The sequence below is a fragment of the Oratosquilla oratoria genome, chromosome 11 (assembly GCF_046742065.1).
Source record: "Oratosquilla oratoria isolate Oo_2021 chromosome 11, ASM4674206v1, whole genome shotgun sequence".
Taxonomy (NCBI): domain Eukaryota; kingdom Metazoa; phylum Arthropoda; class Malacostraca; order Stomatopoda; family Squillidae; genus Oratosquilla; species Oratosquilla oratoria.
In genome coordinates this window covers 28763093-28779385 of record NC_134787.1, presented here as the reverse complement: position 1 = coordinate 28779385, position 16293 = coordinate 28763093, and the positions used below count along the sequence as shown (strand labels likewise).

The 16293-nt window shown below is 37.8% G+C and overlaps 1 protein-coding gene across 1 annotated transcript in view; it reads left to right on the top strand.

Moving 5' to 3' along the window:
- The window catches only part of Dap160 (dynamin associated protein 160), a 465025-nt gene that overhangs the window by 108016 nt on the left and 340716 nt on the right, over positions 1 to 16293 (top strand). Inside the window, exons 15-16 of the mRNA XM_076192536.1 lie at positions 2090 to 2249; positions 8620 to 8745. Of these exons, the coding sequence (XP_076048651.1) occupies positions 2090 to 2249; positions 8620 to 8745 (286 nt within the window). The remainder of the gene's footprint in view (positions 1 to 2089; positions 2250 to 8619; positions 8746 to 16293) is intronic.

Sequence of the window (16293 nt, the reverse complement as noted above, 5' to 3'; positions counted from 1 at the left end):
TGGAGTAGAGTGTATTTAGGGATGGAATGGGTGGGAATGGTTTTTATGCCTTTTTCTTTTTGGCTACCTCCCTTGTAAGGGGGAAAAAGCCTTTGGTATATGTATGTATTTTTTCTGCAAAAACTGGGAACTAATTTGGTTGCTGCTCTTTGTGTTCTGTCATTATTGTTTATATTCATCACTTTATGTAGCAACCACACCACCATATTATCTGGCATTCTGTAATTTTTTTCATCATATCATCCATGTCATGGAAAGCCACTTTTGTATTCATTAATAATTATTAATATATGTTTTATCCATTCTCCCATCTCATTTCTGGTCTTCCTCTAATGCTCTTTCAACCCACTCAACCTATTTCTGTTTTCCACTCTTGCCACATGTCCTTTTATGAAAGGTCAGACTGTAAAAATCAACTAGAAAATAAATGTAAAATCCATCACAAACACTGACTTTGGACAACAGAAATAAACTATTACCTCTTCAAACAGTTAGTAAGAACCATCCACAATTACACTTCCACAGAATGGTTTCCAATAGTTGGTAATAAAAACAATTTACAAATAATGTAAAATGGAGCTTTAAGAGTAATGACATGGTGCACCAAGACTACCCCAATTGTACACCTGTACACAAAAAAAAATCCCCATAGAATACCACATAAAAATAACTGATATACATTTCTTCACCAAAACCTTAAATACCACATGTTCATCTCAGTACATCTCTCAAGTACCACAAGTATTAACAAAAATAATAATAATATAAGGAAGAAGAAAAAAATAGAAAATAAACTAGCAGCCTACTACTCCAACATTTACATTAAGCTGCTACCTGTACTTCACAATACACCCATACAAATAGACATTCAAATTAAACAAGTTCTTCAAAACAAACCTCCAATCTCAATACTCTACCAATACCTCCAAACATAAACTCCACAGGATATGCGCTCCCATATCAAGAAAGAACTACAGTACACCAGTAAACTTGCATTCTGGACAACATTCAGCATTGAAATTATCTATCACCAAAGGGTTTTTCTCCCATATAAGGCAGGTAGCCAAGTCAAAAGGCACATACCCACTCCCACCTATTTCACTCCCACCCATTTCACTTCCATCCACCACCCTGTCCTCCCTCTCATCCTAGCTCCTTGTGGGTGATGGGTCATCCCTATATTCTGCCCACTGCCCTGGGTCAAAAGTAATACAGGGAGACACAGTACATCCAAAAAAAGGATGCTTCACTTAATCGGTGAACCCCTCTCTCCATCCCCTCATGTGGAAAAAGAGAAGATGGGGAGAAATCCCTTCAGTCTGCATCAAAATATCATTCTCACATAACCACTCCCTACTCCCCGCATCCCCCACCACCCATCCTTGCAACGCAGTATCATCTATACACAGCCATTCTCCACTCATCCCATCCTTCTGCCTTCTCCCTTCCTTGCTCAACAGACATTCCCTTCTTGCTCAAAGCCTCTTTCACCTCATTCATCCATCTCGTCCTCTGTTGTCCCCTCACATTCACTCCATCCACCTCTGCATTCCACATCTCTTTTACTAATCTTTCTTCACTCATTCTTCCCATGTGTCCAAACCATCCCAATACTACAGATTCAAACTGCCTTAGATGCAACCACCACACAAAAGACACAGAGCGCATCATATAAGTGTCCCACACTAACAATCCTTAGACAACAAAACAATATATTTTCCCTGAGTGACTTATGAACCTGTCCAGAGCCTGTTGCCAGGCACCCAGGGGTTGCAGGTCTCCTGTAGGGAGACCAGGGACAATGGACAAACTGGCTGTATATGCCCATACTCAACACTATTCAATCTACCTTGTCTTGCAGCTTTCTTTCCTCACCCACTTTTCACCTCATCTCCACATTTCTCATCCTATCCATTCTTGAAACACCTACCAGATTTCTCAGACGCCTCTTCTTTCAAAAACAGTCTTTATTGTAGGAATCCAAGGAGTATTTTTCCTATTTGCTGAGACTCTCATTATTGCACCAATACTTTGACTTTGTTAAATATTCCATTTGTAATAATTGGTCCTGTTGTATGATCCACTACAGACTGCTTGTGCTGAATCAAGAGAAAGCCCGCCTGGAAGCTCGCAACAAAGCCAATGCAGCAGCTGGCAGTGCCGAGGCTGAGGCCATGCAGGCTTCTTTCACCAGCAAGCAGGTTGTCATCAACCAGCTCCAGGAAAGAATTGAGGAGTTGACCAAAGAGGTTAGTTTATATGGTGACTGGACCAACTTTCCTAGGATATTATGGTAAAACTGACTTTTCAGTAGATAAAAGATATAAAATCTGTTCACTTAACAAAGAACTGATATGTATTTACCTAGTTGTATTATACGGGAAAGGAGCTATGCTTGTAGTGACCCGTCTTTGTATCTTTCAGCATTAAGTTTTTTCTTAAAATCTTGAATAGTATTTGCACACACTGTTTCTTTAAGTTATTCCATATATCCAGCACTCTGTGTGGGAAGCTATTCTTTTTCTGATCTCTTCTAAAGTTATCCTTTTTGAGTTTCTTTTGATGACCTCTTGTTTTTCCATTGTCATTTTTTTTGCACAGTGAGTCCTCCTTATACGGTAATTCTTTATCTGGTAAATTCACAGTTACGGTATTTGGTAATTACTACCCTCAATTCTATTTACGGTAAGAAAAATTCACAGATACGGTATCTGCTCATGATGTTTTTAAGAGGAAAGAGCAGGGAGAAGGTACGTCTGCCATATCCTATTATTACATGTTATAATGGGTTCGGTATATGGTAATTTCAATTTGCAGTAAGGTTTTCAGGAACGCATATGTACCGTATAACAAGGACTTTCTGTAAATCATTCCTGTCAAGTATTTCCATTCCTTTCCTGATTCTATATATAGTCAGTAGATCACCTCTTTCTCTTCTCTGGTCTAGTGTTGGTAGTTCCAATTTTGATAATCTTTATTCGTATGTTAAATTGGAAAGAGCTGGTGGCAACTTTGTTGTTGCTCTCTGTATTCTTTGTAGTTTCCTTATATTCTTTTTAGTACTGGGTGTCCATAGTGTCTCTGCATATTCTAGCTTTGGTCTAATTAATGTAACTAATATTTTTTTAATAATTTCTTCATCCAAGTAGTCAAATGCCACTTTCATTGACCTTAATAGGTTGTAGGTTTCACCAACTATTTTGTTTATATATTTATCCGGTGTCATGTCTTTGCTGATTAATATTCCAAGGTCCCTTTCCGAGTGCACTTTTTTTATTTCTTCTTTGCCAATTTTGTAATTTTTTGAAATTCTGTTTTTGCTTTTTCCAAACTCCATTATGCTACACTTCTTGATATTGAAGTTCACTTCCCACTTTTGAGTCCATTTCCAGATTTTGTCCAGGTCGGATTGTAATGAATCACAGTCCTCTTCTGTTCTTACTTTCTTCAATATTTTTGCGTCATCTACAAAGAAATTCATATAACATTCAAATCCTACATCCATGTCGTTTATGTATATGACAAACATGATTGGAGCCAGCACTGACCCTTGTGGAACACCACTTATCATTTCTTCCCATTTCGAGTATTTGTCTCTAATTACTACTCTCATTTTCTCCCAGTCAGGAAATCTTCCATCCATTCTAATAATTTACCTGCAATGCCACCTATTGATTCTAATTTTCTTATTAATTTCTTCTGTGGTACTTTGTCAAATGCCTTTTGTAGGTCTAGATAGGCACAGTCTGCCCATCCATCCCTCTCATCTTTTATATGTATTAGTCTTGTGTTGAAGCAGATTTGGTTTGTTGTACATGATCTTCCCTTTCAAAATCCAAATTGGCTTGGGTTTTAGTATAGATTTTTCTTCCAGGTGTTCAACCCATCTACTTTTGATCCCTTTTTCACATATTTTAGCTACTGTGCTTGTTAGGGAAACCGGTCTGTAGTTAGTTGGATTTTCCTTTTTTCCTCCTTTATTGGTACAGTACTATGTTTGCATTTTTCTAGTCTTGGATTACCTTACCTTCTTTGAGCGAGTATTTGATTATAGTGTGTATTTTACCTGTTAATTCCTCTATGCATTCCTTCAATATCCAATTTGCAACTCCATCTGGACCATGCGATTTTCTGACATCAAGGTTTTTTTATTTGGTCGCTGATTTCCTTCTTTGTCACAGTTATTTCCTTCATTCGGGGGATTTCTGTCTCTCTATTCCCTCACAGTTAGGTGTGTTCTTAATTGTGAAAACTGATTTGAAGTGGTTGGTCATAACTTCTGCCATTTCTTGCTCTGTGTATTCATCACTTCCTTGGCGCAACTTTTCTATTTCTTGTTTGTTTTTTAGTTTACCATTCACATATCTATAAAATAGTTTCGGTTGTTCCTTGCATTTTTCTATGATTTCCTTTTCATAATTTCTCTTTTTTTTTCTCTGCGTATTTTTACATAATTGTTTCTTAGTTTGATGTATGTTAGCCATTTGCTTTTTTTTTTTTCATTTTTCCAGCCTTTGTCTCTTTTATCCTTGGCTTTACTAGATTTTTTGTTGTACCAGTTCTTTATGTATATTCTTTCTTGCTTTTGTTGTGGAACATATTTAGTTACACCCTCATTATAAATTTCTTTTAGTATATTCTATTTCTCTTCCATCCTTGTTTCTTCCTTTAGGAATTTTTCCCGGTTTGCATTATGAAAGAATTTTTTTTAAGTTTCTCAAGATTCGTTTTGTTGTACATTGGTCTTTCAATTCTATGTTTCTCATTTCTTCTTAGGTCTATTTGCCCTAGTTTGAATTCTATTAGTACATGGTCACTCTTTCCTATTGGTGTTTTGTAATCTATTCTGTCTACAATTTCAGGTTCTGATGTAAGTATTAAATCCAGTCTCGAAGGTTTCTCATTGTTTCTGTATCTGGTATTTTCCTCTATCCATTGAATCATTGTGTATTCACTGGTCATATCGAGTAGCATGCTGCCCCATATGTCCTCTCCACCCTTAACTGTCATCTCTTCCCAACATATTTCTTTTGAGTTAAAATCACCCATAGTTTATTTCCTCTTTCTTTCAGTATATCAGTTCATGTTTAGTATCTTCTAGCAATTTGGAATGATCATGTTCTGTCCAGGCCTGTGTTTTAGTGGGCACATACACTACCAATTATTTTCTACTTTTCATGAGGTTGTTTTCTATTTTTATCATGATTGACTCTACATTGTTTCTTCCTTTTGTTAACTTTGTCACATTTAAATCTTTCTTGGTCAGAAATAGTACTCCCCCTCCTTGTTTTTCCTTTCTATTCTTCATCCAGCAGTTGTATAGACCTTGTCCCACAGTGTTAGGTGGTACATACATACATACATATACCAAGGCTTTTTCCCCCTTACAAGGGAGGTAGCCAAAAAGGAAAAGGCATAAAATCATTCCCACCCATTCCATCCCTGAATACACTTCACACCCCGCTTTAAGTTTAGTTTCTACTATTCCCATAATGTCCGGCTTTTCTGATGCCAGGTAATCATATAGTTCATTCAGTCCTGAGATCATTCCATCTGTGTTGGTATAGGCTAATTTTAATTTTTTTCTTTCTGTTTGCTTTGTTTCCTTTTTTGTGATATACCATTTTCTCAGCCTCACGTCCACCACTTTCCAAAAAGAAAAAAATGATTCTTTTCAGTCTCGGTTCTTTTTTAATTTTTTTCCTTTGCTTCATTTCTAAGCTCCTTTTCTTTTTATTTTTCTACACTCATTTCTTTCTTTATCCATACGTTTTTGTGATTTTCACTATTTACTTGTTTTGCTGTTCTGGATAGTACTTCCTCTGCTATCATTTGTGACCTGAGTTTTACTTTTAGCAGCCTATATTGTTTTTCTTATGAGTATCTACCCATCCTATATGTTTCCTTGATTTCTTTATCTAGTGTTTGATTCTCCTCTTGAATCTCCTTCAGAATCTCTTTTGCGATCTCTTTTCTCTTTCTGATACCTAGGAACATCATGCTTTTCTTTAATACCATAGATCACAATGCATCTTTTTTTTGTCCACTGTATCCCTAACCAAATTTCCTTTCTCTTTAATCACTTGGATTACCGTTTCCTTCACATTCTCCTTAACTTGTTGTTCCACTATTTCCTTAAAAGATCATTTTTGACTTTCTTGTTCCACCTTCCACTGTTTCTTTATTTCTTGAAAGTTGTATAAACATGGCAAAGGAAACATGGACTGGAAGTGAAGCGTTTATTCCTGACATTTCGTCTATTAACTTTCTCAAAGTCAATAGACGAAACGTCAGGAATAAATGCTTCACTTCCAGTCCATGTTTCCTTTGCCGTGTTTATGCAACTTGTTCACATGGATTTTTTTGAAAGTAATTTTCTTAAATCTTTTCTTCCACTTTCTCAGTCACTGCCTGTAATTGATCCTTCATCTCTTTCTTTAATGGCTCATTGCTATTAATATCTTCATTTTTCAGTCTTATATTTTCTCCCTTTATCCTATTCAGTTCCATTTTCAATTAGTGATGTTCATAAATGTAAGGTAAAGGGACCAGTGATGGGTACCTGGATATGGTGGTCCTACAAGATGAACAGCAAAACTGATTCCCATTTTCCAAACCTGTCAACCCCCTCACCTCTATCAGGAGGTGCAGCCCTGAGGGGCTGACACTCTCTGGACGGGGCCCAAGATCTTGCTGTCAATTACAGCTGTATTTGTAACACTTTTTCACACATGAAGAGCTAACAACCAGCAACTACCCTCCTCTCCCTACAGCTTTTAGCCAGTGATATAGAAACAGTCCCAGATATAACATAGACAACATTCCAAAGTTTCTTCCCAGAGAGATATGAGATTAGAGGACTGTATAGAAACAGCATATTCCAAGTTTGGGAGGACCAGTGATCAGTGACCTGTGGTTGATGATAGCCAGAATTTCGAAGTCAAAACATCATGCTACTAATCCCAGTACCCTATTTGTTTTGTTTGAGGCAGGAATATAGTGCATAGATGTTTTGAGGTAATTTCTGATTATTACACCTAGGTCCTTTTCATTCTCAACTTGGTTAAACATTTTCCAAATAACTTGTAGTCCTACTTAGTATTGTTTTTAACCTATGTGCATAATTTTGCTGTTACATATATCAGAGGCTTTTTCTCCCTTACAAGGGAGGTAGCCAAAAAACAAAGGCATAAAAACCATTCCCACCCATTCCATCCCTAATACACTCCACTTCCCTCCACCCTCTACCCTCCCTCTTATCTTGGCACCTCCTGAATGACAGGTCATCCCTGCATCTTGTCCACTGCCCTGGGTCAGAAGCAGTGTCGTAAGACAGCACATCCACAGCAAGGCCGCTTCATTAATTTGGCAACCCCCCCTTTTCCGTTCCCTCATGCAGAAAAGGAGAAGACGGGGAGAAATCCCTTCAGGCTGTGTCAAATTTTTCTCGTACATACTACCTCACCCCCATCCTCCCACCCATTCCACCTCATGCATCACAACATCATCCATATAAACCATTTTCCATTCACCCCTATCTTCTGTCCTCTCCCATCCTTCTTCAACAGACATTCCCCTCTTCCCCAAACCCCCTTTTACCCCATCCATCCATCTCATTCTAGGTTGCCCCCTCATGTTCACACCCTCCACATCTGCTTTCCATCCCTCTTTTACTAGTCTTTCTTCACTCATTCTTTCCATGTGTCCAAACCATCCCAATACTCTTTCATCCACCCTATCTCCCAACTCACTTACCACCCCCATTCTCCTCCTCACCTCCTCATTTCTCACTCTATCCAGCCTAGTAACCTCTATCATACTTCTCAGACACATCATCTCAAACACATCCAAACTCCTTCTCTCTTCCTCTCTTATGTTCCATGTTTCTGCCCCATACAGTGCTGTTGGCACAATCACTCCTTCATACAATCTTCTCTTAGCATCCATTCCCAAATGTCTATTTCTGATTTCTCATTTCATTGATCTTAATAAATTAAAAGTCTCTCCAACTAATTTGTAATGTGTGTGTGTATATATGTATATATATGTATATATATATATATATATATATATAGATATGTAATATTTACACACATATATGCAGTACTACCTTTCATTAACAGACTAAAAGGGGGGTAACTGTGTTCGTTGATGTGAATAATCCGTTGATTTGGAGGGTTTTTTGGGTGGCATAGTGATTGCACGCACTAAACAACAGCACCAAAAACACGGAAAACACAGCAAAAACACCACAAACACAGCTAATTAATGTCCGTTAATGAGAGGTCTCACTGTATGCACATTTATAAAGATGGTGCATTCACCTGATGACTTCGGTCTCTTAGGGGCACCACTAGAAACTGATGCTTGATATCTTACCTTTCACTGTAGTTCCAACCATGTTGGATGCTGCTGCATCTTTGGCTTGAACTTGGGATCATGACAGAGATATTTTTAGTCTTATGGTAGTTATAACTCCCTTTCTACATGGTGCAGGGTTATTATAAATGGCACTTTGAGACATCATATTAGAAATCCATTTAGAATTGTGTTCCTATGTTTTGAGGTGCATGGTTTAATTGCAAAACAGATTTTGATGACATAATCATGGTCTTTCAGCTGAACACCAAAGAAGAGGATGTAAATAACAATGTTACAGAGTTGACAGACCTGAAGAAAAACCTAAACATGACAGCTGAGAGGTGTCAAGAACTCTATGAAGAATTTACCACTAAAAGGAAACAGGTAATTTATCTTTGCTTTGGAGAATTTATGTTGAAATATCTTTTACCAACCTTGTTTTGAGAACAGAAGTATTTCTGTAGATTGTATTATTAGTGATACTATTAGTTTCATGTTTTACATGCTGTGGTGTAACGGTCCCTCATTTATCATGAAGTTTGCATGTATGGAGTTTATTTTTATGTTTATGTATGTATGTATATATATGTATTCATATACAGTGTTCAACAAAAGTACTGTCCACTTGGGGTGAATCTAAAAAGAACCATACAAGTGGCATGGTTTCGTGCCAAAAATTCTGTCCACCTATAGTGAGTGGGGAAGGAGTGGAGCTCATCAGTGGGCCATGAATTAATCTTGTCATTTTGTTGTTGGTGAGGAAGGAGGTGTGCCATGGTAAATGTGGGTAAAACCAAGGTGATGAGATGTATAAGAATAGAGGATGGCAGTAAGTTGGAAGTAAGTCTTAAAGGAAAGCTGAAAGAAGTGGATAGTTTTAGGTATTTGGGGTTACATGTGGCATGAAAGGAAGGAATGGAGGTAGAGGTAAATTGTAAGTAAATGTCTTGGGGAATGAAATAGTGTCATAAGAATTAGGCATCTGGGAATGGATGCAAAGAGACTGTATTTACAGGTACTCCTCGTTTAACGACCTACTCGGTTAGCAGCGACACGGAGTTACGACGGGCTTTATGACAGACGTTTAACGTAAATCTCCCGAAGTTACGACGTCGTGTACGATAATTAAGTTGGCTGAGGCAAATTTGTATGATGTTATAATTGAACTTGTACGGTGGATATTAGCTGTGAGGTAAAGTGTTCTGAAACTTAGGTCTACATTACCATCCTGCAAGCTGCAAAAACTACCTGGGGTACAGTATATACCGGTAGTGGTAAATTTTTAGTTTCGACCATGGGCGCAATATAGCAATAGAAAATTAATTATTAATTTTGTAAATTATAATGTATCAAAGTAATAAGCAATTTTGAGCGGAAATAAAAAAAAAAGGTGCTAAAACAAATTTCGTAAGTAACGAAGTCATGTCGGACGAATGGTACACCATGTTTGTTATGATAGATGCCGATGTCGAAGAAATAAAAGGATGAATTCGTCTAACCTAAACTAAACTAACCTGACCTGTGTTTGATAAATCATTACCCGCAAATTAAATGTCATCCGGCTCGTCCTCGTTGTCGTCGTCGTGAGAGACGTTGGCAGACGACAAGATGGCGTCCCAATCCTATGCTACCGACTTCGTTCATTAGCATATTTTCTTGTAGCATGGTATTTTTTACTTTCATTTCCGCCCACAAAATTGCATATTACGTTGATACATTTTAATTTACAAAATTAATTATTAATTTTCTATTGCTATATTGCGCCCATGGTCGAAACTAAAAAAATACCCAGGTATTCAATATGGAATGTCAGCATACGCGGATTTGGTCATATACGGTAATTTTAGGAACCTAACCACCATAAATAAACAGTAAATAAAGCTTTAATGCACTGTATAAAAGAGGGAAAATACACGAAAATAAAGATACATGTATTGCTGGACATTGTACATACAGTACATGTACGTATATGTATACACTTTTGCTTAACGACCAATTCGGTTAACGACGGCGCGCTGGTCCCAATTGTCGTCGTTAAACGAGGAGTGGTTGTACCTAGTTTTATTATACGGGAAGGTGACCCGTCTTTGTATCTCTCAGCATCAAATTTTTTCTTAAAATCTTGAATAGTGTTTGCACACACTGTTTCTTTGTCCAATTTGTTCCAAGTATCTATCACTCTGTGTGGGAAGCTATTTTTTTTTTTTTTTTCTCCAGATCTCTATTGTAATTATCTTTTTTTTTTTTTTTTTGTGTCCTCTTGTTTTTCCATTGTCCCATTTCAATAAGTCATTCTTATCTAAGATTTCCATTCCCTTCATAATTCTATAGATAGTAAGTCTCCTCTTTCCCGTCTTTGTTCCAGAGTAGGTAATTCTAATTTGGACAGTGATTGTGTTGATGACTTTGTATGGGGTCAAGACTTGGAATTTAAGAAAAGCAGAGAGGAAATGCTTGAATGTGTTTGAGATGAAATGTCTGAGCAGTATGTTAGGGGTAACTCAGTTGGGTAGTGAGAAATGAGGGCTGAAATGGGAGGGGTTGGTTGAAGGGAGTGAAATGGGTGGAAATAGTTACATGCCTCTGATTTGGCTACCTCCCTTATAAGGGGGAAAGAGCTCCTGGTGCATAGATAGATAGATGAAAACTTCTAAATGACTCTGACACTGTTCTCATGTGTATCATAAAATGGGACAAAGGGGGATTAAAGATCTTCCACTCTATTTTTCTCCTGGTGTGGACTGGAAGTCCTCCAACCAGACCTGTAGTAATTGGGTCATTAAATGTACATAGATGTAGAACAGATGAGAGAAAAAAAAAGGAAGAGATTGGAGTCTGAGGCAGCATGTGGCAGAGTTTGAGAGTGTATCTTAGGAGAAAGCTGAAAGTAAATTTGGTAAAAAATAAGGTGATGAGATATATAAGGGGAGAGGGTGCCAATGAGTTTGAAATAAGTCATAAAGGAGAGAGGCTGGAGGAAGTGAAATAAAAATATTCAAGTATCTAGTCATATGTAGCAGAGGATGGAAGAACAGGAGTGGAGTTAGTTTATGTAGTAAGAGAAGTAACTAAATTTTTTTGAATGAAAAGTGTCATGAGAAGAAGGTATCTGGGGATGAATGCAAATAGAAGACTGTACAAAGACAATGTATGGGGCAGAGTCTTGGAATTTAAGGGAGACAGAAAGGAGGAACCTAGATGTGTTTGATCTGAAATGTTCAAGAACTGTGGTGGGGTTATGAGGATGGATAGAGTGAGAAATGAGGCAGAGGGCAGAGAAAAATGAAGAGGACTGTCATTTGTTACAAAAAATATCATGGCACAATATTTGTATGGAAGATTTTTTTATTTATTTATTTTATATGGTTTGGAGTTTACAAAGGATTACAAAGGCGGAGCATGCCGACAGGAGACCTTTTGGTCCATATCTAGGTTGGATGCAAAAAAAAATCATACAATAATAAAATAATAAATAAAAACTATAATAATGTAAATAACAAATAGAATGAATAAATGCATAGGTATAGTTAAATAATAAACAAACAGGTAAATAGTAAATAATAATAAATTTACATATAACTAATGATAAACGAAAATCAAACAGACAAATGATAACAAAACAAAAACAAATAATATAAAATAAATTATAATCATTACAGCATCTTGCTTAGGTGTTTATCTAAATGATTCTTAACCCATATCGGACACAGAGCCGAGATATCGGTTTGTTCGACAGAGTCCTAATGACGATATTTCGGCTCCGTTTAAATTTCGCGGTTCTTAAAGATATTCGTCTTTGTTTACACTGAGCCGAGACTTGATGTATCTAGACCAACCATTGGCCTATCATTTCCACGAGGTGGTCCAGCCAACCAATCACAGGGTGGCTTATAAATTGAATCTTATCAGCAGTAGCGGCACATTCGCTTTCCTGATCAAAGTGCGTCGGAAACGTTTACATATTTTGCCCATTTTTTTTCTTGTGATTAGTGCCGTAATCAGAAAAAAAATTGTTATAGAAAAATAGATAAGTATCTGAGGAACAATACTTATAATAGATATTGTTATACAGTGCGTAATACCTTTGAAATAGGCAAATATAAGACGGCCTCATTGCAAAAGTCATGGCGTCTGCGTGTTTTAGTGGTGAAGATGAAATTGTCTTTCAACTTTCTGATTCGTTTGAAGTGTTTCCAATGGATGAGTGCCTTACAAGTGAGGAAGAATCTAGTGATGATGAAGGTGATGCGAGTTGTGATACGCTTAGTGCAAGTGAATGTGAAAGTGATGGTGATGATAGAAGTGCAGTGTTGTCGAGTGGAGCAGATGAATGGATGCTTGTCCCAGGAAATGATCCAGGCCCTGCAACAGTGCCTTTTACAGGTGTTAGTGGGCTGAAGCATCCCCCTAAAACTGATGCCAAGCCTGTGGAGTATTTCAAACTTTTTTTCAACGTGCAATTCATGAATGGAATTGCTACGGAGACTAACAGGTATGCAGGTCAGTGGGTTCAAAGTAACAAACCATGTTTGAAGGATAAACAAACCCAGGTCTCTTGTACATCTTTGGTTGAAGCAAGGTAAGACATCAGTGGAAGAGTTATATGCATTTCTGGCAGTTATTCTAAATATGGGGGGGATTGTAAGAAAACCTACTATCAAATCCTACTGGAACACCTCAGATCTTTCTATGGCCACACCATGGTTTGGAACCAATTTTAGTAGGGGGCGTTTTCAACTTGTCCTGAAATTCTTGCACTTCAGTGATAATAGTAAGATGCCTGACCAGCAAGACCCTGCATACAAGTTGTATAAAGTGCAACCACTACTGGATCATTTTATAAAAGCATTCAAAGCCCATTATAATCCTGAGAGGGCCATCTCAATTGACGAAAGTATCATTGGGTATCGAGGTAAGACCCCTCACTTACGCCAGTATATGCCTAATAAGCGCCATGCTCGTTTTGGTCTGAAGTTATGGTGCTTGTGTGAGGCAGCAACAGGCTATACTGTGACATTTGAACTGTACAAAGGGTTCTCCAAGAGTGTAGAAGGTGCAACATATGACCTAGTGATGCGCCTACTGACCCAGGCAGACCTCCTGCATCGTGGATATCATTTGGGCCTAGATAACTATTTCTCCTCGCCCAAACTTTTTTTAGATCTCTGGGAAAAGCAGACAACAGCAACAGGGACTGTGAGAACAAACAGGAAAGGCCTGCCACAGGAAGCAGTAAAGGAAAAATTAGAAAACCATGATGTATCACAGCGGAGGAAAGGACCTTTACTGTGTGTTGCCTATAGAGATGGAAAAAAGACTCCTGTACTCCTGTCAACAGTTACCAAAGGTGGCTACACTACTGTAAAGAGAGAGAGGAAACCTGAAAAGGAGTTGCCTTGTATTGTTGCTGATTATAATCAAGTAATGGGTGGCGTCGATCTGAAGGATACCCAGCTCTACACCTATCTTGCAGAGAGAAAGACCATCAAATGGACGACTAAAGCTGCCTTTTCTCTGTTTGGCACAGCTACTCTCAACAGCTATATTCTGTACAAGAAGAATACATCCCAGAGACCTATTCTAACAAGGCTCCAGTTCATGAACTCTGTCATAAGGGACCTTGTTAAAAATGTTTCTCCTCCAAAATTCCTGAAGAGGCGACGTACTCAAGAGCAGATTCAGGAAAGCAGAAATATAACAACATCAATATCGTCTCCATCACATTCAGTACATGCAGTGAGTGTACATGAGCTGAAACAGGTGCCAGATGGTGAAGAGAGAGTGTGTGTTGGGGACCATAGCAAGCGTGTACGATCCCGCAGGTACTGTCCTAAATGTGACAGTGGATTTTGCATAGATTGCTTCTTCAAGCACCATGTATTTTCATCCAAGTAAAGTACAAACACTCTACAAGCCTCTAATCATCACTGCCTTCAAATAAATGTAAGTACTTTCCCTCCAGAGTCAGTTACATAAAATGTATGTTTTCTTTTCCAGATTTAGTGTCATATTTAATTTTTTTTTTTCATTATCCATATTAATTTTTCTTAGTTTCCTTTTCATCAAAAGAAAATACAGACTCTAAGCTTTATTTTGATGTATAATCATCCATATTATGTTTAATAACAAGTACATTTGTAAATAAAATTAAAATGTGAGTGTATGGGCCATTGTATCCATTGTTTTTATGAACGCATAGCAAATGCTTTGTTTACATATGTGCTCCGGGCAATATGGGTTAAAGCTTCGAACTGAACTACATTGCACTACCTATGCAGGAAGTTTATTCCATTCATTAACTACACGGTTGGCAAAGTTGTTTCTACCTACTTCCAAATTGAATCTATTTCCGGACAGTTTGAGACCATTGTTTCTTGTCTGATTCTCATTCAATGTGAAAATTTTGTCACTTTTGATGTTGTCAATTCCCTTTAGAATTTTAAAGACCTTTATCAAGTCACCTCTGAGTCTACGCTTTTTTAGGGAAAACAGATTCATATGTATTAGTCGATTTTCGTATGATTTATTTTTGATATTTGGAATGAGTTTTGTGGCTCGCCGTTGTACTTTTTCCAATCTGTCAATGTCTTTAACTCACACAGTGCCAGAAGGTTTTACCCAAAATAACACCCCAGTGCCAGCAATTTTTCGATTTTTTTTTTTTTTTTACATAAATCACTTCATTTCAGTCTAAGAAACATGCCTGTAAAATTTTAAGACTTACCTATGAGCCGTTGTGGAGATATAGAGGCTCTTGTATTTGAGGCGGTGCAATGTTTTGTCGCTCCTGGATGGCGTGCGGTTCTTTGTAAACCACAGTGTGGGTGTCATTTCAGTTCTGTGTGGTTTTGTGTCAAGTATGGAGTACGTTCAGTATAATTATATACTTCAACAAGTTTCAGTACACACGGCCAAAACACAGTGGTTGGCAAAGTTTTTACAGAAGCGCACTGTAACACTACTTTTTCACTAGCCGCGGCGAGGGCACAACACTATCCTCCCCACTCGATGTTTCACCCTCCTGTCCCTGAACATAGTCTTTATCACTGTCATCAGTCACACTAGCATCAGAGTCAGTAAAATCATAATCTGAGAGAGCCCTGAGCCTTTCCTCAAACTCAGGAGTACGCATCACCCAGGAGTACGCATCACCCCACGCGGGGGGGGGGGGGACTTGGGAGGTGTCTAGCCTGAGGGCATGTATGTGAAGAGTTGGCAGATCTGTCTCTGTTTATAGTTTGTTTCCAAATTGATTAGTTTTCGAGTTATGAATTTTTGAAGTTGCCGACGCATATATGCGTCGCTGGCACTACGGGATACACTACTTGCCGACGCATATATGCGTCGCTGGGACTGTGCGGGTTAATGAGATTCGGTGACCATACGGAAACAGCATATTCCAAATGTGGATGAACTAACGATTTATATAGCTTGTTAATGAGTGATGGACTTTTGAAATCAAAAGATTGCACAATCAGTCCTAGAATCTTATTTGCTTTCTCAGAGGCTGAAATACACTGCTTGGATGATTTGAGGTCGTTACTGATAATTACGCCGAGATTTTTTCACTATCCACTTTTGTTAACGAATTTACAAATAACTTGTAATCGTACTTACTGTTATTTGTACCCATGTGCATTACCTTGCATTTACTTGTGTTAAATTTCATTAGCCACTTTTCAGACCATTGCTGTAATTTATCTAAATCTTCTTGAATATCTAATTGGTTTAAGTGATCATTTGCCATTCCGCACAGTTTTGTATCATCAGCAAATTTGGAAACAGTAGATTTTAGTCCATGTTCTATATCATATATACTATGAATAGAAGTGGCCCAAGAACGGAACCCTGAGGAACTCCACTTGTAACATTTTTCCATCGAGAAGTTTTTCCATTTAAAACAACTCTGTTTTCGATCATTCAACCAATTAC